Source organism: Macaca nemestrina, chromosome 1 (assembly GCF_043159975.1).
Source record: "Macaca nemestrina isolate mMacNem1 chromosome 1, mMacNem.hap1, whole genome shotgun sequence".
In the NCBI taxonomy this organism is placed as follows: Eukaryota; Metazoa; Chordata; class Mammalia; order Primates; family Cercopithecidae; genus Macaca; species Macaca nemestrina.
Window position 1 is genome coordinate 99351095 of NC_092125.1, and position 14994 is coordinate 99366088.

Sequence of the window (14994 nt, forward strand, 5' to 3'; positions counted from 1 at the left end):
AAGGGATTATCCCATCTGTGTGTCAGGCCTGGCTAGAGGTTTGTGTATGGGGGGACCTGTGGAACATACTTCCTGCAACGCAGTGCTACTTGGCATCTCCTTTGGCCAAGTAACAGAGCAAGTTTTTGGGGCTGGGTATGATAGTCCTGCCTCCCTTTTCTCTCTGCCTGTCCTCAGGGATATTTCCTCTCTCAGGCAGTCGTGATGCCTCCCATGGGTTAAGTCAAGGTTAGATGTCCTGCCGGGGCACCCGGGAAGATGGGGAAGATAGTTGACCACCTCAGTCTTACTTTTTGCGCTGTAGAAACCATGAGTTGGGGGGAGAGGCATTGCAGATGTGGAAATCAGATTCTCTTACCATCTGCTCAGAGTTTTTTCATCTTTCTATGGCCCCGGGAACTGTCTCATTGTCATATTTGAGGTCTGGGTTGTTGCTGATGAAAATCTCAGCCCTGTATATTTGTTTTGGGTTTTCTGTGGAGGGGAGTGAAGCCAACTTGTTTCTATACCACCGTTTTGCAACTGAAAGTATTCCTTCTTTCCCTTTTTTCCTGTGATGGTACCCTTGTTTTGAGGAGTATGAACATAGAATTCATCCATTCATTTGACAAATATTTATTGAGTACCTCCTTTGTACTAGACTTTGTTTAAGGCTCTGGAGATACAGTGGTGGCTAAAACAGATAAGGCCCCTGTCTTAAGGAGCTCATATTTGTTCTAAAATGGCAGCTCCTGAAGTGGCAGGTCCCTGAAAAAAAATAAAAAATAAAAATAAAAAGGGCAACTAGGACAAATCGTTATCAGGACAGATAAAACAGGATAAAGGGATGGCGAATGATGAAAAAGAGGTGTTTGTTTTTTTGAGACAGGGTCTTGCTCTGTTGCCCTGGAGTTCAGTGGCGCATTCATGGCTTACTGCAGTCTTGACCTCCTGGGCTCGGGCGATCCTCCCCCTCAGCCTCCTGAGTAGCTGGGACTACAAATGTGTGCCACAACACCCAGCTAATTTTTTATTTTTTGTAGAGGTGGGGTTTTGCCATGTTGCCCAGGCTGATCTCGAACTCCTAGGCTCAAGTGATCCCCCTACTTTAGCCTCCCAAAGTTCTGGGATTACAGGTGTGAGCCACTATGTACGGCCAAGGGAAGATGTGTTATAATCAATAAGAGGGTCAGAATGAAAGAACCAAGAAATGTAAAGATTAAGAGGCTTAAATGAAGGAGATTGCCATATTAGAAAGAAGTTGGAAATTTAGCATTCTATAATAGTACTTAGTTCTTGATTAAAAGGATGTCATATCTCCAAATCCTACAGTTATAGTAGTAGGGAATTGTGATGACCTAATTCTTTTTGTCCTTCAGAATCAAAGGCATGGGAGGTTGATACCTGCCGGGGCCATTATAACAATGTATCTTGTGCCGTCTTCCACCCTCGCCAAGAGTTGATCCTCAGCAATTCTGAGGACAAGAGTATTCGAGTCTGGGATATGTCTAAGCGGTAAGTTAGTCATCAATGTTGTGTGAACTTTCTCTTACTCTCTCTTTTAAAACTAGATTGGAATACTTCTTTATGTCTCTCATCATCTTCAGCATGTAGACAAATCAAATCATATATTATGAAAATTTGAGGAGACCTAGAGATCAGTCAACATTTACAAATTTTCCATCAAATAGAAATCTCCACGTTTATTATTTTTTGCCTCTAAATTTAAACATTTTTTCTTCTTCCCCCTTTCTCCAGTTCTGTAGCTAGACAAGTAAGAAATGCGGAATGAAAGCCATAAAATTATGCTGAAAAGGGGAGATCTATATATCATGATAATGTGGTCAGTTTTGAAGTCTCCTCTTTTTGTTATTTGGTAGAACTTATCACGACTACTGTTACTTAGGATATGCAGTTTACTCTCCCTGATTTACATTTTAATCAGCTTGCTGGCTTACCATTTAATATTCTTGTGTAGGATGGGCTGAAGATTCCTAGGAAATTAATATTTTTCTTTTTGTGTACCTTTTCTAGGACTGGGGTTCAGACTTTCCGCAGAGACCATGATCGTTTCTGGGTCTTAGCTGCTCACCCTAACCTTAACCTCTTTGCAGCAGGTAAGGGCCATTTTCTCTCTTTTTTCTTTGTTTTATATAAGACTTGAAAGTGATTATTAGCTTTGTCTCTAGTAAATATATAGTAGGATGACAAGGAGAAGAAGGACTCTCAGCCACTTAGTTGAAGCTTTCCTCCTTTTTTTCCTCCACTTTATATGTACATAAAATGATGTGTGGTGAAAAATGCTTTGAAGAAAAATTAAAGTTAAGGGAGATAGAGATGGATAAGTATGGGGACTACTGCTTTATATTGGGTGTTCAGAAAAGTGAAAGGGTATAAGGCAATGGGAACAGGAAATGCAGAGACTGTGTTGTGAGAGGTGCTTAGTGTGTCACCATCACATGCTAAGGAACACCAAAGAAGCCAGCCAGTTGGAGCACAGTGAGTAAGGGACTAAGTAATAGTGTGAGGTCAGGCCAGATCGTGTATTGCCTTCTATGCCATGGTTAGAACTTAATATTTTATTCTGAATAAATGGAAAGCCATTGGAAGGTTTTGGGCAGGAAAGTGACATGATCTGGTTTATATTTGGAGAGCAAACAGTAGGAGAACAAAAGTGTAAGGGTTCTCTAAGGGACGATGATGCTAGTAGGGAAAGAGCAAAACATTTTAAAAAACAGAATAATAAAGGGTTTTTAAACTAACATTCATTTTTTCAGTAAATACTTTTTATACTCTTTTTATATGCTAGAGACTGAGGAAGGACAGAAATTATAATTTCTGCCTTCAGGGAATTCATGTTATAATGTGGATAATAGACCTAAATGATTACAGTGCAGGATGATAAGTACTGTAATGGAGGTTTGTACAAAGCATTAGGGGAACACAGAAAAGGGCAGTGTGAATAGTGGCACTAAGTATGGCAGTGTGAATAGTATTAGAAAAGGATTCACAGAGATTATTTAAATAAAGATTCCAAGAACTGTGAGAATTTAGGCAAGTAAGAGATGTATTCAGGTGTCTTGTCTTTTATTAATAGCATACAGATATAATCTTCATCCTTATGTATCTCCAATTTCCAGGTTTTTTTCTTGCCTACAGCTTAATTCTTTCTCCTCTTCTCCCTGTCCCCCAGGCCATGATGGTGGTATGATTGTGTTTAAGCTGGAACGGGAACGGCCAGCCTATGCTGTTCACGGCAATATGCTACACTATGTCAAGGACCGATTCTTACGTCAGCTGGATTTCAACAGCTCCAAAGATGTAGCTGTGATGCAGTTGCGGAGGTAAATCGGACTTGTTTCTTTCCTCCCAACCCTCTCATCTGTCACCCTGATACAACTCCCGCAAACAAGACTCTTCTTTTATTTATTTATTTACTTTTATTTATTTATTTATTTATTTATTTATTTATTTTTATTTATTTTTTTGGAGATGGAGTCTCATTCTGTCACCCAGGCTGGAGTGCAGTGACACGACCTCGGCTCACTGCAACCTCCACCTCCTGGGTTCAAGCAATTCTTCTGCCTCAGCCTCCCAAGTAGCTGGGATTACAGGCATGTGCCACCACACCTGACTAATTTTGTATTTTTAGTAGAGATGGGTTTTCACCATGTTGGTCAGGCTGGTCTCAAACTCTTGACCTTGTGATCTGCCCACCTCGGCCTCCCAAAGTGCTGGGATTGCAGGCGTGAGCCACCGCACCCGACCAAGACTCTTCTTTTAAATGACATTTTGGATCTCGTATTCTGTCACAGATGGAATCCCCATTAGATGAGCCTGCTCAGTGTAAACCCAATGAGTGAGGGAGGCAAGGAAGTGGTCATGAGTAGAATGAGAGTTCCCTTCTTGAGAATGCTAGTGACCATGTGGATGGAAAATCATTCTGCCACAATTTCCTGGGTCTCTTGCAAGCTAGAGGAAGTTTCTTGATAGAGAATGGCCCAAACTGATAACAGAACTTTTTGCCTTTATTTGGCATTTCTTGTCTTTAACTGTCCATTGCCTTCCCTCAAAAAGCACACCAGAAAAAGCTCTGAACCAGAATATATGTCCCTGGAAACTCTTAATTCTGAAGATATGATAACCTCTGGAATGCCTGGCAAAAGGAACTGTCCTTTTGAAAAGCCAGCTGCATCAGCATGCTGAAACATTAATGGTGGCAAACTTTGGCATGAGGGTTTGATAACCGCCCTCTAGCATCACTACAATAAAAAAATGGGTTTATGTGAACACTCCAAGGGACAGGAGAAACCAGCCAGAGACAAATCACATTATGTTACTGTGTGGTGTCCACTGCAATTATGTGTAGGAATTTCAGTCCCACTCACTACAGTGAGTGCTAACCCTACCTACCTTCTATTGAATAATTTGACTTCTACTATGGCTTACTTTTTAAAACTGTTTGTTCAAAGCTGAGCTAAGGAAGTTGCCAAGCCTTAAAGGAAGAGAATACAATATTCATTTTACTCCTGATTATAAAAGTGATGAGTATATAGTGTAAAGATTGGATAAGTAGGAGGTGTGGGGGTGATTCCTTTCTTCCTTCTATTCTTATGTGTCTTCCCTGTTTTTTCCTTTTTCTATATATATCTCTAGTGGTTCCAAGTTTCCAGTATTCAATATGTCATACAATCCAGCAGAAAATGCAGTCTTGCTTTGTACGGTAAGTAACCTGTGGAGCCCTCCTAGGTTCTCCCCATTTTCCATAGGTCTCTTTCTTATGCCCTCAGGGAATCTCTAATGGCTTCTTAAAAACTATTTAATGGTCACTTTGTGAGAGCTGACACAGTGATCACTCAGAGACTCAAATCAGGTAGGTTTCAGTTGTCGTAAACATATTGAGCATTTGTGAACTGCCTATCTTTCATAAAGCTGAACTTAATGGAGCATCAGGATGAATGACCCAGATCACTAGAAATAATTTGAGAGAATGTTTAGGCTATATATATCCTATGGAAAGAAAATGTTTACCTTGATCCCTTCCTTTGGGTGAAAATAGAAGAACTATGATTTTGAGAGGGAGTTCATGTCAGTGGGGTTGGCTTCAGAGTCATCAAAGAGTCCTCTCTGTTTCTTGCAACAGAATTTGAAAAAAAAAAAAAAAAATGACATTCTAATTTTAGTGCCCTGGTGGCCAAGTTAAAAGGAATGAAGTTATATGTCTTTCCTCATATAACTATATTGTCTAATCTTTTCTTCTTTAATATCTAGCAGTCCCATATTCTGACAGTTTTCTTTCATGTTTTTTCTTTTCTTTTTTTTTTTTTTTTTTTTTTTTTTTTTTGAGACGGAGTCTCACTCTGTCACCCAGGCTGGAGTACAGTGGCCAGATCTCAGCTCACTGCAAGCTCCGCCTCCCGGGTTTACGCCATTCTCCTGCCTCAGCCTCCCGAGTAGCTGGGACTACAAGCGCCGCCACCACGCCTGGCTAATTTTTTGTATTTTTAGTAGAGACGGGGTTTCACCGTGTTAGCCCGGATGGTCTTGATCTCCTGACCTCGTGATCCGCCCGTCTCGGCCTCCCAAAGTGCTGGCATTACAGGCTTGAGCCACCGCGCCCGGCCTGTTTTTTCTTTTCTTCTTTTTCCAATAAACATTTGCATTCCTATAGTGTCTTTTCTTTGATGTCTTTTTTTTTCTTTCCAGTGGTTGAGTACTCCGTTGATGAGTCCTCAGGGTGGGGTACCAGAATATCAGGGTCCTAGTCTGCTAATTTGTGGAATAGAGAGCAGTTCTTACTTTCATTCAGATAATATCTGCATCTTTGGAAGATAAAGAAAATAAAGTGGCATCAGTGCCGAGTTGTTTGGCAAAGAGCCCTATAATTCATAGATGTAGAAACAGTCAAATGCCCTCTGGGTGAAGGGTAAGAAAAGTATGGTTTCAGATTGATGTCTGTGCAATTGAACTGTTTTCTCTGTCAGAGTAAACTGGAAAACTGTTATCTTGGGTGCTTCTCACTAACATTTTAATTTCCCCTTTTCTTCTACAGAGAGCTAGCAATTTAGAGAATAGTACCTATGACCTGTACACCATCCCTAAAGATGCTGACTCCCAGAATCCTGATGGTAGGTGTTCTTTTTGTCTAACCCACTCTGCTTCCAGCTCTCCTCACCCGCATGATAACTCCTCTTCAAGTTTTTCACATTCTATCCGCAAGCCATGGCCACATCACTCATGTCTGTTGGCAGGTGCTGCTGACAGTTGCATCAGTGGCGACCATGGTGTGAAATATTCATGTTCCTCCTCCATTTTATTACCCCAGCTAGATATATATATTTTATAATTTGGTTATTAGAAACTCTCCATTTTCTCTTTCAGCACAGCATGTTATCCTAGTTTATTGTCAGTTGATACGACTTTCACCCTGGTAGTTTCATTTATTTAAAAATGTGGTTCCAATCTTACAATGCCTCATCCTGGGACTAGGGATTTATACTCTCCCATCCACATCCAGATTCGATTTGCTTCCTTTTGCGTGTCAAAAAGATGAGGCTGCTAACAGCCCCACACCCCACCTGGGATCCCAGGATCCAGCTGAGACTCCTGCCTACCTCTTCCATCACCACCATCCCTTGTTGACGTCCTTGTGATTAGAACTTGCTGACAAAACATTCTCAGAATGGATTTGACTATTGCCTATGGTCCTTTCAGTGCACTTCCTCCAGCGGGTTTATAGCTAGTACCAGATCAGAGATTTATTCTGCAGATCCCCACTCTTACTGGCATACTTTCATGATATTTTAGACCCCATCAACAGTTTCCTGAGAAATAATTTACTAGCTGGGTGCCACTGGGTTATTATTGTTGCTAATCTATCTCCTCTCTTTTAAATGTGTTCATAGTGAGAGAAAGAAAATGTATTTGTATTTGGTATCCATAAGTCAAATTCTCCCTTATAAATTAGTTAAGCCATTTCTGACTAAATCTTATGGTTTGGTACCTCCCAACTCAGCCCTTTGCTTTTTTTTTTTTCCCCCATCTGTGTTTACAATTAATAGAATTTAAAATATTTTGTTTTGTTTTATGACCACTTTTATATTCTGTACTTCATTTTTTGAGGGAGATAATAATAAAGGGGCAGCCCAATGGTGGGCAACAGTGATAGGCTTGAATAATGCAGATTCCTGGCCCCTGGAAAATGGGAGTGTTAGTTTTGATAATAATTAGTTTCATAAATTGCCTGCCCTCCAGATGCCAGGGGCAAGACTGGCCAACATGTTCTCTCCAGTTTTCTGCTGGTCTAATAGGTAAAAGAGTATTTTGATGCACCCTTCTGTTTATCCTTCTACAAGTTTCCCAGAAAATGGAGTGTCCATTTCAAAATTCTAATAAGCCACTGAACTGAGAAACATTTTTTAACTCTAGTCAAGTTGATAAGAATGGTCAGTTGACATTTACAGAGCAACAGCTTGGTTCTAAATACCACCCAGCACCAAGCTCTCCTGTCAAGATTTAGTTGGGAGCGCTCTGCCCCACCCTGCCCTACTAGGAAGTCAGCATTTGCATGTTAAAAGCAGCAGAGCAGCTGCATCCTGGGGAGGGGGTCCTATGACACAGGCTTGCTTTGCTGCAGCTTGGCCAGGGAGGCCCTGCTCGTTAGCTTGATGGAGTGTGCTGTCTCCCAAGATGGGCGGCCCTTCTGCCAGTACATGATGTTGGCTGAAATGCAACCACTTGGCCTAGAGAAAAGAGCCTTGGCAGGGGTGGTGGTTGGTGTTTGGAGGGGACTGGTGGGGAAAAGTCACTCAATAATAGCCCCAGGTTATGGCTGAATTAGTTAGGAAGCAGCTCAACTGGCAAAGCCAAGATGGCATCCAGCAAGACTGGCAGCTCCATGGCACCCGACTATGTCACCTGCCAGTGACTCACCACATGCTCCCCACCCTTTGGTTTTGTTCTTCTCAGCGCCTGAAGGGAAACGATCCTCAGGCCTAACAGCCGTTTGGGTCGCTCGAAATCGGTTTGCTGTCCTAGATCGGATGCATTCGGTGAGTTAAGACTAAAAGCGGAAACTAATTTGGGGAGTGTGGTGGCAGCGGCCTGTGTATTGCAAAATAAAGACCATTGTTTTTTCTATTCTCCCCCAAGCAGCCGTGATTCTCATGTATTGGCTATACCTCTGTCTCTAGCCCTACACTAAACCCTCTTGGGGGAAAGGCATTAAAACTGATTTGATTGGGTAGATGATTGCTGTGGCTCTGGGTTTAAGAACCAAGCTAAAGTCACTGTTGACTACAGGAGCCCAAAATGCATCAAATCTGAAGTGAATGGGCTGGATGAGGAAATTTCCCTCCTTGTTCTGCTGTCTCCATTGTTATTTGAAATGTAATAGGTCCAGCACAAGATAAAGCACTCTGAAGAAAATATTTAACAAAATTTAAGCCCCAGAAACACTGTTTTCTCTCTGTTGTTCATTGAGGAATTCAGACTTTAGTTGGGACTTCTCAGAATGTTTTAGTTGGAGGAGAAAAAATATGTATTAAAGACCTTAGAGAAGATCTTGGTTGGCGTGGTCTGTCTGCAGTGGTCATTGACATGGACAGGACAAAAAATACTTGTTAATTGACGCTGAGGAACAATTGCTGAGAGACATCGTCAGTTGCCATCATCATCTATACACACTTCTTCTCTTAACCCCATCTTTAATACTTATTGCAGCTTCTGATCAAGAATCTGAAGAATGAGATCACCAAAAAGGTACAGGTGCCCAATTGTGATGAGATCTTCTATGCTGGCACAGGCAATCTCCTGCTTCGAGATGCGGACTCTATCACACTCTTTGACGTACAGCAGAAGCGGTAACATATCAGGTGCCCCTAAGCAAACAGCCATGTAGTTGGGGAGAGTGGACATCTTTAGTGGGAACCTTTTTCCCCAAGTGAGTTTGTCTTGTTGCTTGGCCACTTCTTGTGCTCCAAGACTCTTTGTAGTAACTTTTCCTTTCTGTGATCACTCTCCATCCTGCACATCCACACTAGCATTACAGCGAGAGTCTTGGTTATTTATCTGGTTTTACAGTACTTACCTGAACAAAGCGTGTTCTCAGGGCTTAGAATGAGAGAGACACAGATTAATAACATAGTTCCTATATTTAAAGGAGCTTACAGTCCAGTGGTGAAAATAGACATACACAGATTCCCTAACAATACAAGGAAATGAGGGAGAGGGGGTTGAGGAGGGGGAAAGTGCACAGTGTGAGCCAAAATGTTTAAGTCACTGAGCTACTATGTAGAAATTACATTATTTTGTGTAATTAGTATTGCATTAAGAAATTGGGGTTTACATTAATTAGAGGGTGCAGTTGATGTAGATCATAACCTGAGATAAGGGAAATAGATCCATTCATGTTTGCACATCTCTGTCTATCTCAGGACTCTGGCATCTGTGAAGATTTCTAAAGTGAAATATGTTATCTGGTCAGCAGACATGTCACATGTAGCACTACTAGCCAAACACGGTGAGTCTTCATTATATCCACCCTGATTTAGAGACCAGTCCCTCCCACCCCCATTCCTGCCAGTCTACGGCACTTACCCTATCCAACAGAACACTCATGCCCTTTGCCTCTTACAGCCATTGTGATCTGTAACCGCAAACTGGATGCTTTATGTAACATTCATGAGAACATTCGTGTCAAGAGTGGGGCCTGGGATGAGAGTGGGGTATTTATCTATACCACAAGCAACCACATCAAATATGCTGTCACCACTGGGTAAGTTAATTATCTGGGATACAGAATGGGAGAAGGCAGCTTCCTGAAATCACTGTCCTGTCTTGAGATGTAACTGAAGCCCTCAGTGAACTTCCTTCATGGAAAAGTCTTACCTGCCATATATGTGCAAAGGGCATCAGAACATTCTTTTTTCAACTTTTTAAAAATTGAGAACTCTAAAACAAATGTAGACGATTACATAAAAAAATATATAGAATAACAAGTTATGTAGTGAACATCAACATAACTACCACCCAAGTCAAAAAACAGAACAGTGCTGGCACCCCAGAAGCCCTTTGCCATGTGGTCACAACCCACCCTGTTTCCACCAAAAATAACATTCTAGTTTTTACAGTTAATTTCTTCCTTGCTTTTCTTTATAATTTTACTGCCCTGTGTTTCTTGGTATGATTTAGTTTTGCCTGGTTTTGCCTTCCTATAAATGAAACCATACTGAATATATTTTTTCATATTTTGCTCAATATTTTGTAAGATTCATCCATCTTGTAGCTCCAATGTAATTATTTTCATTTTTGTATAATTATATGATTATACCACAGTTTGTCAGTTCTACTCTTTTAAGGAATATTTGAGTGAATTCTAGTTTTTGGCTTGTGTGAACAATGCTTAACATTCTCTTACCTGTTTTCTGGTGTACTTGTACATACATTTCTCTAGAGTGTATCCTCGGAGTAGAATTGCTAGGCCATAGAGTATGCATATCTTCACATTTATTAGGCAATGTGAAACTGCTTTTCTTTTTTTTTCTGAAGTGGAATCTCGCCCAGGCTGGAGTGCAGTAGTGTGATCTCGGCTCACTGCAACCTCCGCCTCCTGGATTCAAGTGATTCTCCTACCTCAGCCTCCCAAGTAGCTGGGATTATAGGCACGCACCACCACGCCCAGCTAATTTTTGTATTTTCAGTAGCGACGGGGTTTCACCATGTTGACCAGGCTGGTCTTGAACTCTTGACCCTGTGATCTGCCCGCCTTGGCCTCCCAAAGTGCTGGGATTACAGGTGTGAGCCACCGCACCCAGCTGTGAGCCACCGTGCCCAGCTGTGAAACTGCTTTTCAAAGTGGCTGTACCAATTTGCATGCCCCCCAGCTTGGTATAAAAATTTCCTTTTGGGCCGGGCGTGGTGGCTCACTCCTGTGTCCCAGCACTTTGGGAGGCTGAGGCGGGCGGATCACCAGAGGTCAGGAGTTCAAGACCAGCCCGACCAACATGGAGAAACCCTGTCTCTACTAAAAATACAAAAAAATTAGCTGGGCTTGGTGGTGGGTGCCTATAATCCCAGCTACTCCAGATGCTGAGGCAGGAGAATCACTTGAACCCAGGAGGCAAAGGTTGCAGTGAGCCATGATCGTGCCCTTGCACTCCAGCCTGGGCAACAAGAGCGAAACTCTGTCTCAAAAGAAAGAAAGAAAAAATTTCCTTTCTTGCCTTCTTGACCAACACTTGGTTTGGTGAGACTTATTTTTGTCCATCTGATGGATGTGTAATGGTATCTCCTTGTAATTTTGTTTTGCTGTTCTCTGTTTCCTAATGAGATTGAGCACCTTTTCATCTGGCCATCCAGTAGGATTTCCTCATATGAATTCTGTTCAAATCTTTAATCTGTCTTACATTATCTTTCTTTTTTGAATGTCTGTCCTTTGTCAGGGCTACATGTTGCAAATACCAGTATCTCCCCTTTTGTAGCATGTCTTCTGATTTTCCTTATGGTATCCTTTAATGAACAGACAGTCTTAAAACGTAGTTAAGTTTATGAATCTTTATTTTTCATGGATATTAGGTTTCATCCTATTTTAAAGATCTTTATTGACTCCCAAATCATAAAACTATTCTTCTGTATTCTTTTGTAAAAGCATTGTAACTTTGCTTTTTATATCTAGGTCTATAATCTACCTGACATTGATTGTTATGTATGCTGTGAGGTATAGAAAGCTTAATCCCACTTTTTCCATAAGGACACTCAATTGCTCAGCAGCATTATTGAAAAGACCACTCTTTCTCCATTGTTCTGCAGTCTCATCTTTGTCATACATAAATCATGTTTTCAAAAATGCAAGGATCTGTGGTCTATCTCTGCTCTAATTCCACACTGTCTTAAATAATGTGGCTTTATGATAAATCTTCACATCTGGTACAACACTTACTCTGATCCTATTTTGTTTATTTTTTAAAAGTTGTTAGGGTATTTTCAAGGAAATTATGCCTTTTCACATAAGTTTTGTTGTCGTTGTTGTTGTTGTTGTTTTGAGATGGAGTCTCGCTCTGTTGCCCAGGCTGGAGTACAGTGGCGTAATCTTGGCTCACTGCACCCTCTGCCTCCCAGGTTCAAGTGATTCTCCTACCTCCCCAGATTCTCCTGCCTTATATGCGCATGCCACCACACCCTGCTAATATTTGTATTTTGAGTAGAGATGGGGTTTCACCATATTGGCCAGGCTGGTCTCAAACTCCTGACCTCAAGCCATCTTCCATTGGCTTACCAAAGTGCTGGGATTACAGGCGTCAGCCACCAGGCTCAGCCCTTCACATAAGTTTTTAAAGTAACTTGTGAAATTCTTGGCCAGGCACCGTGGCTCAAGCCTGTACTCCCAGCACTTTGGGAGGCCGAGGTGGGCGGATCACGAGGTGAGGAGATCAAGACCATCCTGGCTAACACGGTGAAACCCCGTCTCTACTAAAAATACAGAAAATTAGCTGGGCGTGGTGGCAGGCGGCTGTAGTCCCAGCTACTCGGGAGGCTGAGGCAGGAGAATGGCGTGAACCTGGGAGGCTGAGGTTGCAGTGAGCTGAGATCACGCCACTGCACTCCAGCCTGGGTGACAGAACAAGACTCCGTCTCAAAAAAAAAAAAAAAAGTAACGTGAAATTCCACACAAAAACATTTGTCATTTTGTTTGGAATTGCATTGAATCTCTATATCAGTTGGGGGATAACCACCATCTTTACAGTCCTTACAGTGTTCAATTTCCTAATCTGTGAACTTGGTATAGCAGCTCTTCATTCATTTAGGTCTTCTGAAACATCCTTCAATAAAGTTTTATAGTTTTCTCTATAGAGATCTTGCATTTCTTTGGTTAGATTTATTAGACACTTGACGGTTTTAAAATTCTGTTTGTAAATGGATATCTATTTAAAATTTTAATTTTCTAATTTTGTTGATATTTAGAAATATAGTTAATTCAATTTAAATACAATAAAATCAATTTAAAATTGATTTTATTTTAAGGAATCTTGCTAGACTCTTATCAATTCTAGGATTTATATTTCCTTTACAAATAATAATAGTATCTGTGGGTAATGACAATTTAGTTTCTCTTTCAAGTACTTATATATTACTATATTTTTCTTGTCTTACTGCACTGACTAGGATCTCCAGCAATGTTGAGTTAACATAATGACAGCAAACATTCTTGTCTTATTCCTAACTTAAAGGGCGAACTTTCAGTGTCTTAGAATTATGTGAGCTTACAGTAGATTTTTTAAATGTATATCCCTTTTCTGTGAAGGAATTTTGCTATTTCTTTTTGCTAAGAGTTTTTTTTTTTTTTTTTTTTTTACCTTGAATGAATGTTGAATTTATTTATTTATATATATTTATTAATTTAATGTAATTTATTTATTTTTGGCAGAGAGTCTCACTCTGTTGCCCATTGTGTAGTGGCATAATCTTGGCTCACTGCAACCTCTGCCTCCTGGGCTCAAGTTATCCTCCCAGCTCAGCCTCCCAAGTAGCTGGGACTACAGGCATATGCTACCATGCCCAGCTCATTTTTGTATTTTTTGTAGTGATGGGGTTTCATCGTGTTGCTCAGTCTGGTCTTGAACTCCTGGGCTCAAGCAGTCGGCCTGCCGTGGCCTCCCAGAGTGCTGAGATTACAGGCATGAGCCACCATGCCTGGTCCAAATGTTAAATTTTATTAGATAACTTTTCTGCATATACAGGTTGAGTATCTCTTACCTGACATGCTTGAAACCAGAAGTATTTTATATTTCCGATTTTTTTCTGATTTTGGAGTATTTGCGTTGCTGATTGAACATCCCACATCCAAAAATACGAAGTCCAAACTGCTCCAATGAACATTTCCTTTGAGTGTCATTTCAGTGCTCACTTTTGGATTTTGGAGCATTTCAGATTTCCTGTTTGGGATGCTCAGTCTGCATTGAGGTAGTCATACAATTTTCCTCCTTTCATTGATTAATGTAGTGAATTAAATTGATTTATTTTTTTATTTTTTATTTATTATTTTTTTTTGAGACAGAGTCTCACTCCAGGCTAGAGTGCAATGGCATGATCTCAGCTCACTGCAACCTCCACCTCCCGGGTTCAAGCAATTCTTGTGTGTCAGTCTCCCAGGTAGCTGGGATTATAGGCGTGAGCAATTATGCCTGGCTAATTTTGAATTTTTAATAGAGACGAGGTTTTGCCATGTTGGTCAGGTTGGTCTTGAGCTCCTGACCTCAGGTGATCCGCCTGCCTCAGCCTCCCAAAGTGCCGGGATTACAGGCATGAGCCACTGTGCCCAGCTGATTTTTTTATGTTAAATCAACATTATATTCCTGATATAAACCTAACTTGGTCTTGATATTTTTACCCTTTTCAAATATTGCTAGCTTTAGGTTGCTAATATTTTGCTGATGTTTTCACATATTTATAAGTGAGATTACCTGTAATTTTCCCTTTTCTTTCTGTCCTTGTTAGGTTTTAGTATCAAGGTTGTGTGAATTTCATAAAGTAAGCAAATAATGTGTCTTTTTCTGTTCCCTCAATGAGTTTGCATAAGATTGGAATTAATTCGTCCTTGAATATTGGTTAGAATTTGCCCTTGAAGTCATATGGACATAGGACTTTCTCTATGGGAGGATTTTAAAAATTTGATTCAGTTTATTTAGCTATTACAGGACTATAGGTGTTTTCTATTTATTTTTGAGTCAGCTTTGGCAAATGTTATTTTTTAGGAGTTTGATCCTTCGATCTGCCTATCTATCTATCCATCCATCCATCCATCCATCCATCCATCCATCCATCCATCTATCTATCTATCTATCTATCTATCTATCTATCTATCTATCTATCTATTTTGAGTTGGAGTCTTACTTTGTTACCCAGGCTGGAGTGCAGTGGTGCGACCTCGGCTCACTTCAACCTCCGTCTCCTGGGTTCAAGTGATTCTTCTGACTCAGTTTCCTGAGTAACTGGGATTATGGACAAGCACCACCACGC

At 40.8% G+C, this 14994-nt stretch overlaps 1 protein-coding gene across 2 annotated transcripts in view; it reads left to right on the forward strand.

The window, feature by feature from the left end:
* Nucleotides 1–14994, forward strand: part of LOC105498174 (COPI coat complex subunit alpha) — a 53585-nt gene that overhangs the window by 27686 nt on the left and 10905 nt on the right. The window contains exons 9-17 of one of the 2 annotated variants that reach the window (XM_011770077.3): nucleotides 1359–1494; nucleotides 2014–2096; nucleotides 3173–3323; nucleotides 4636–4702; nucleotides 6032–6107; nucleotides 7948–8030; nucleotides 8701–8840; nucleotides 9414–9499; nucleotides 9589–9754. In XM_011770077.3, coding sequence (XP_011768379.1) covers nucleotides 1359–1494; nucleotides 2014–2096; nucleotides 3173–3323; nucleotides 4636–4702; nucleotides 6032–6107; nucleotides 7948–8030; nucleotides 8701–8840; nucleotides 9414–9499; nucleotides 9589–9754 — 988 coding nt within the window. The remainder of the gene's footprint in view (nucleotides 1–1358; nucleotides 1495–2013; nucleotides 2097–3172; nucleotides 3324–4635; nucleotides 4703–6031; nucleotides 6108–7947; nucleotides 8031–8700; nucleotides 8841–9413; nucleotides 9500–9588; nucleotides 9755–14994) is intronic. The other variant, XM_011770078.3, reaches the window with a different exon arrangement.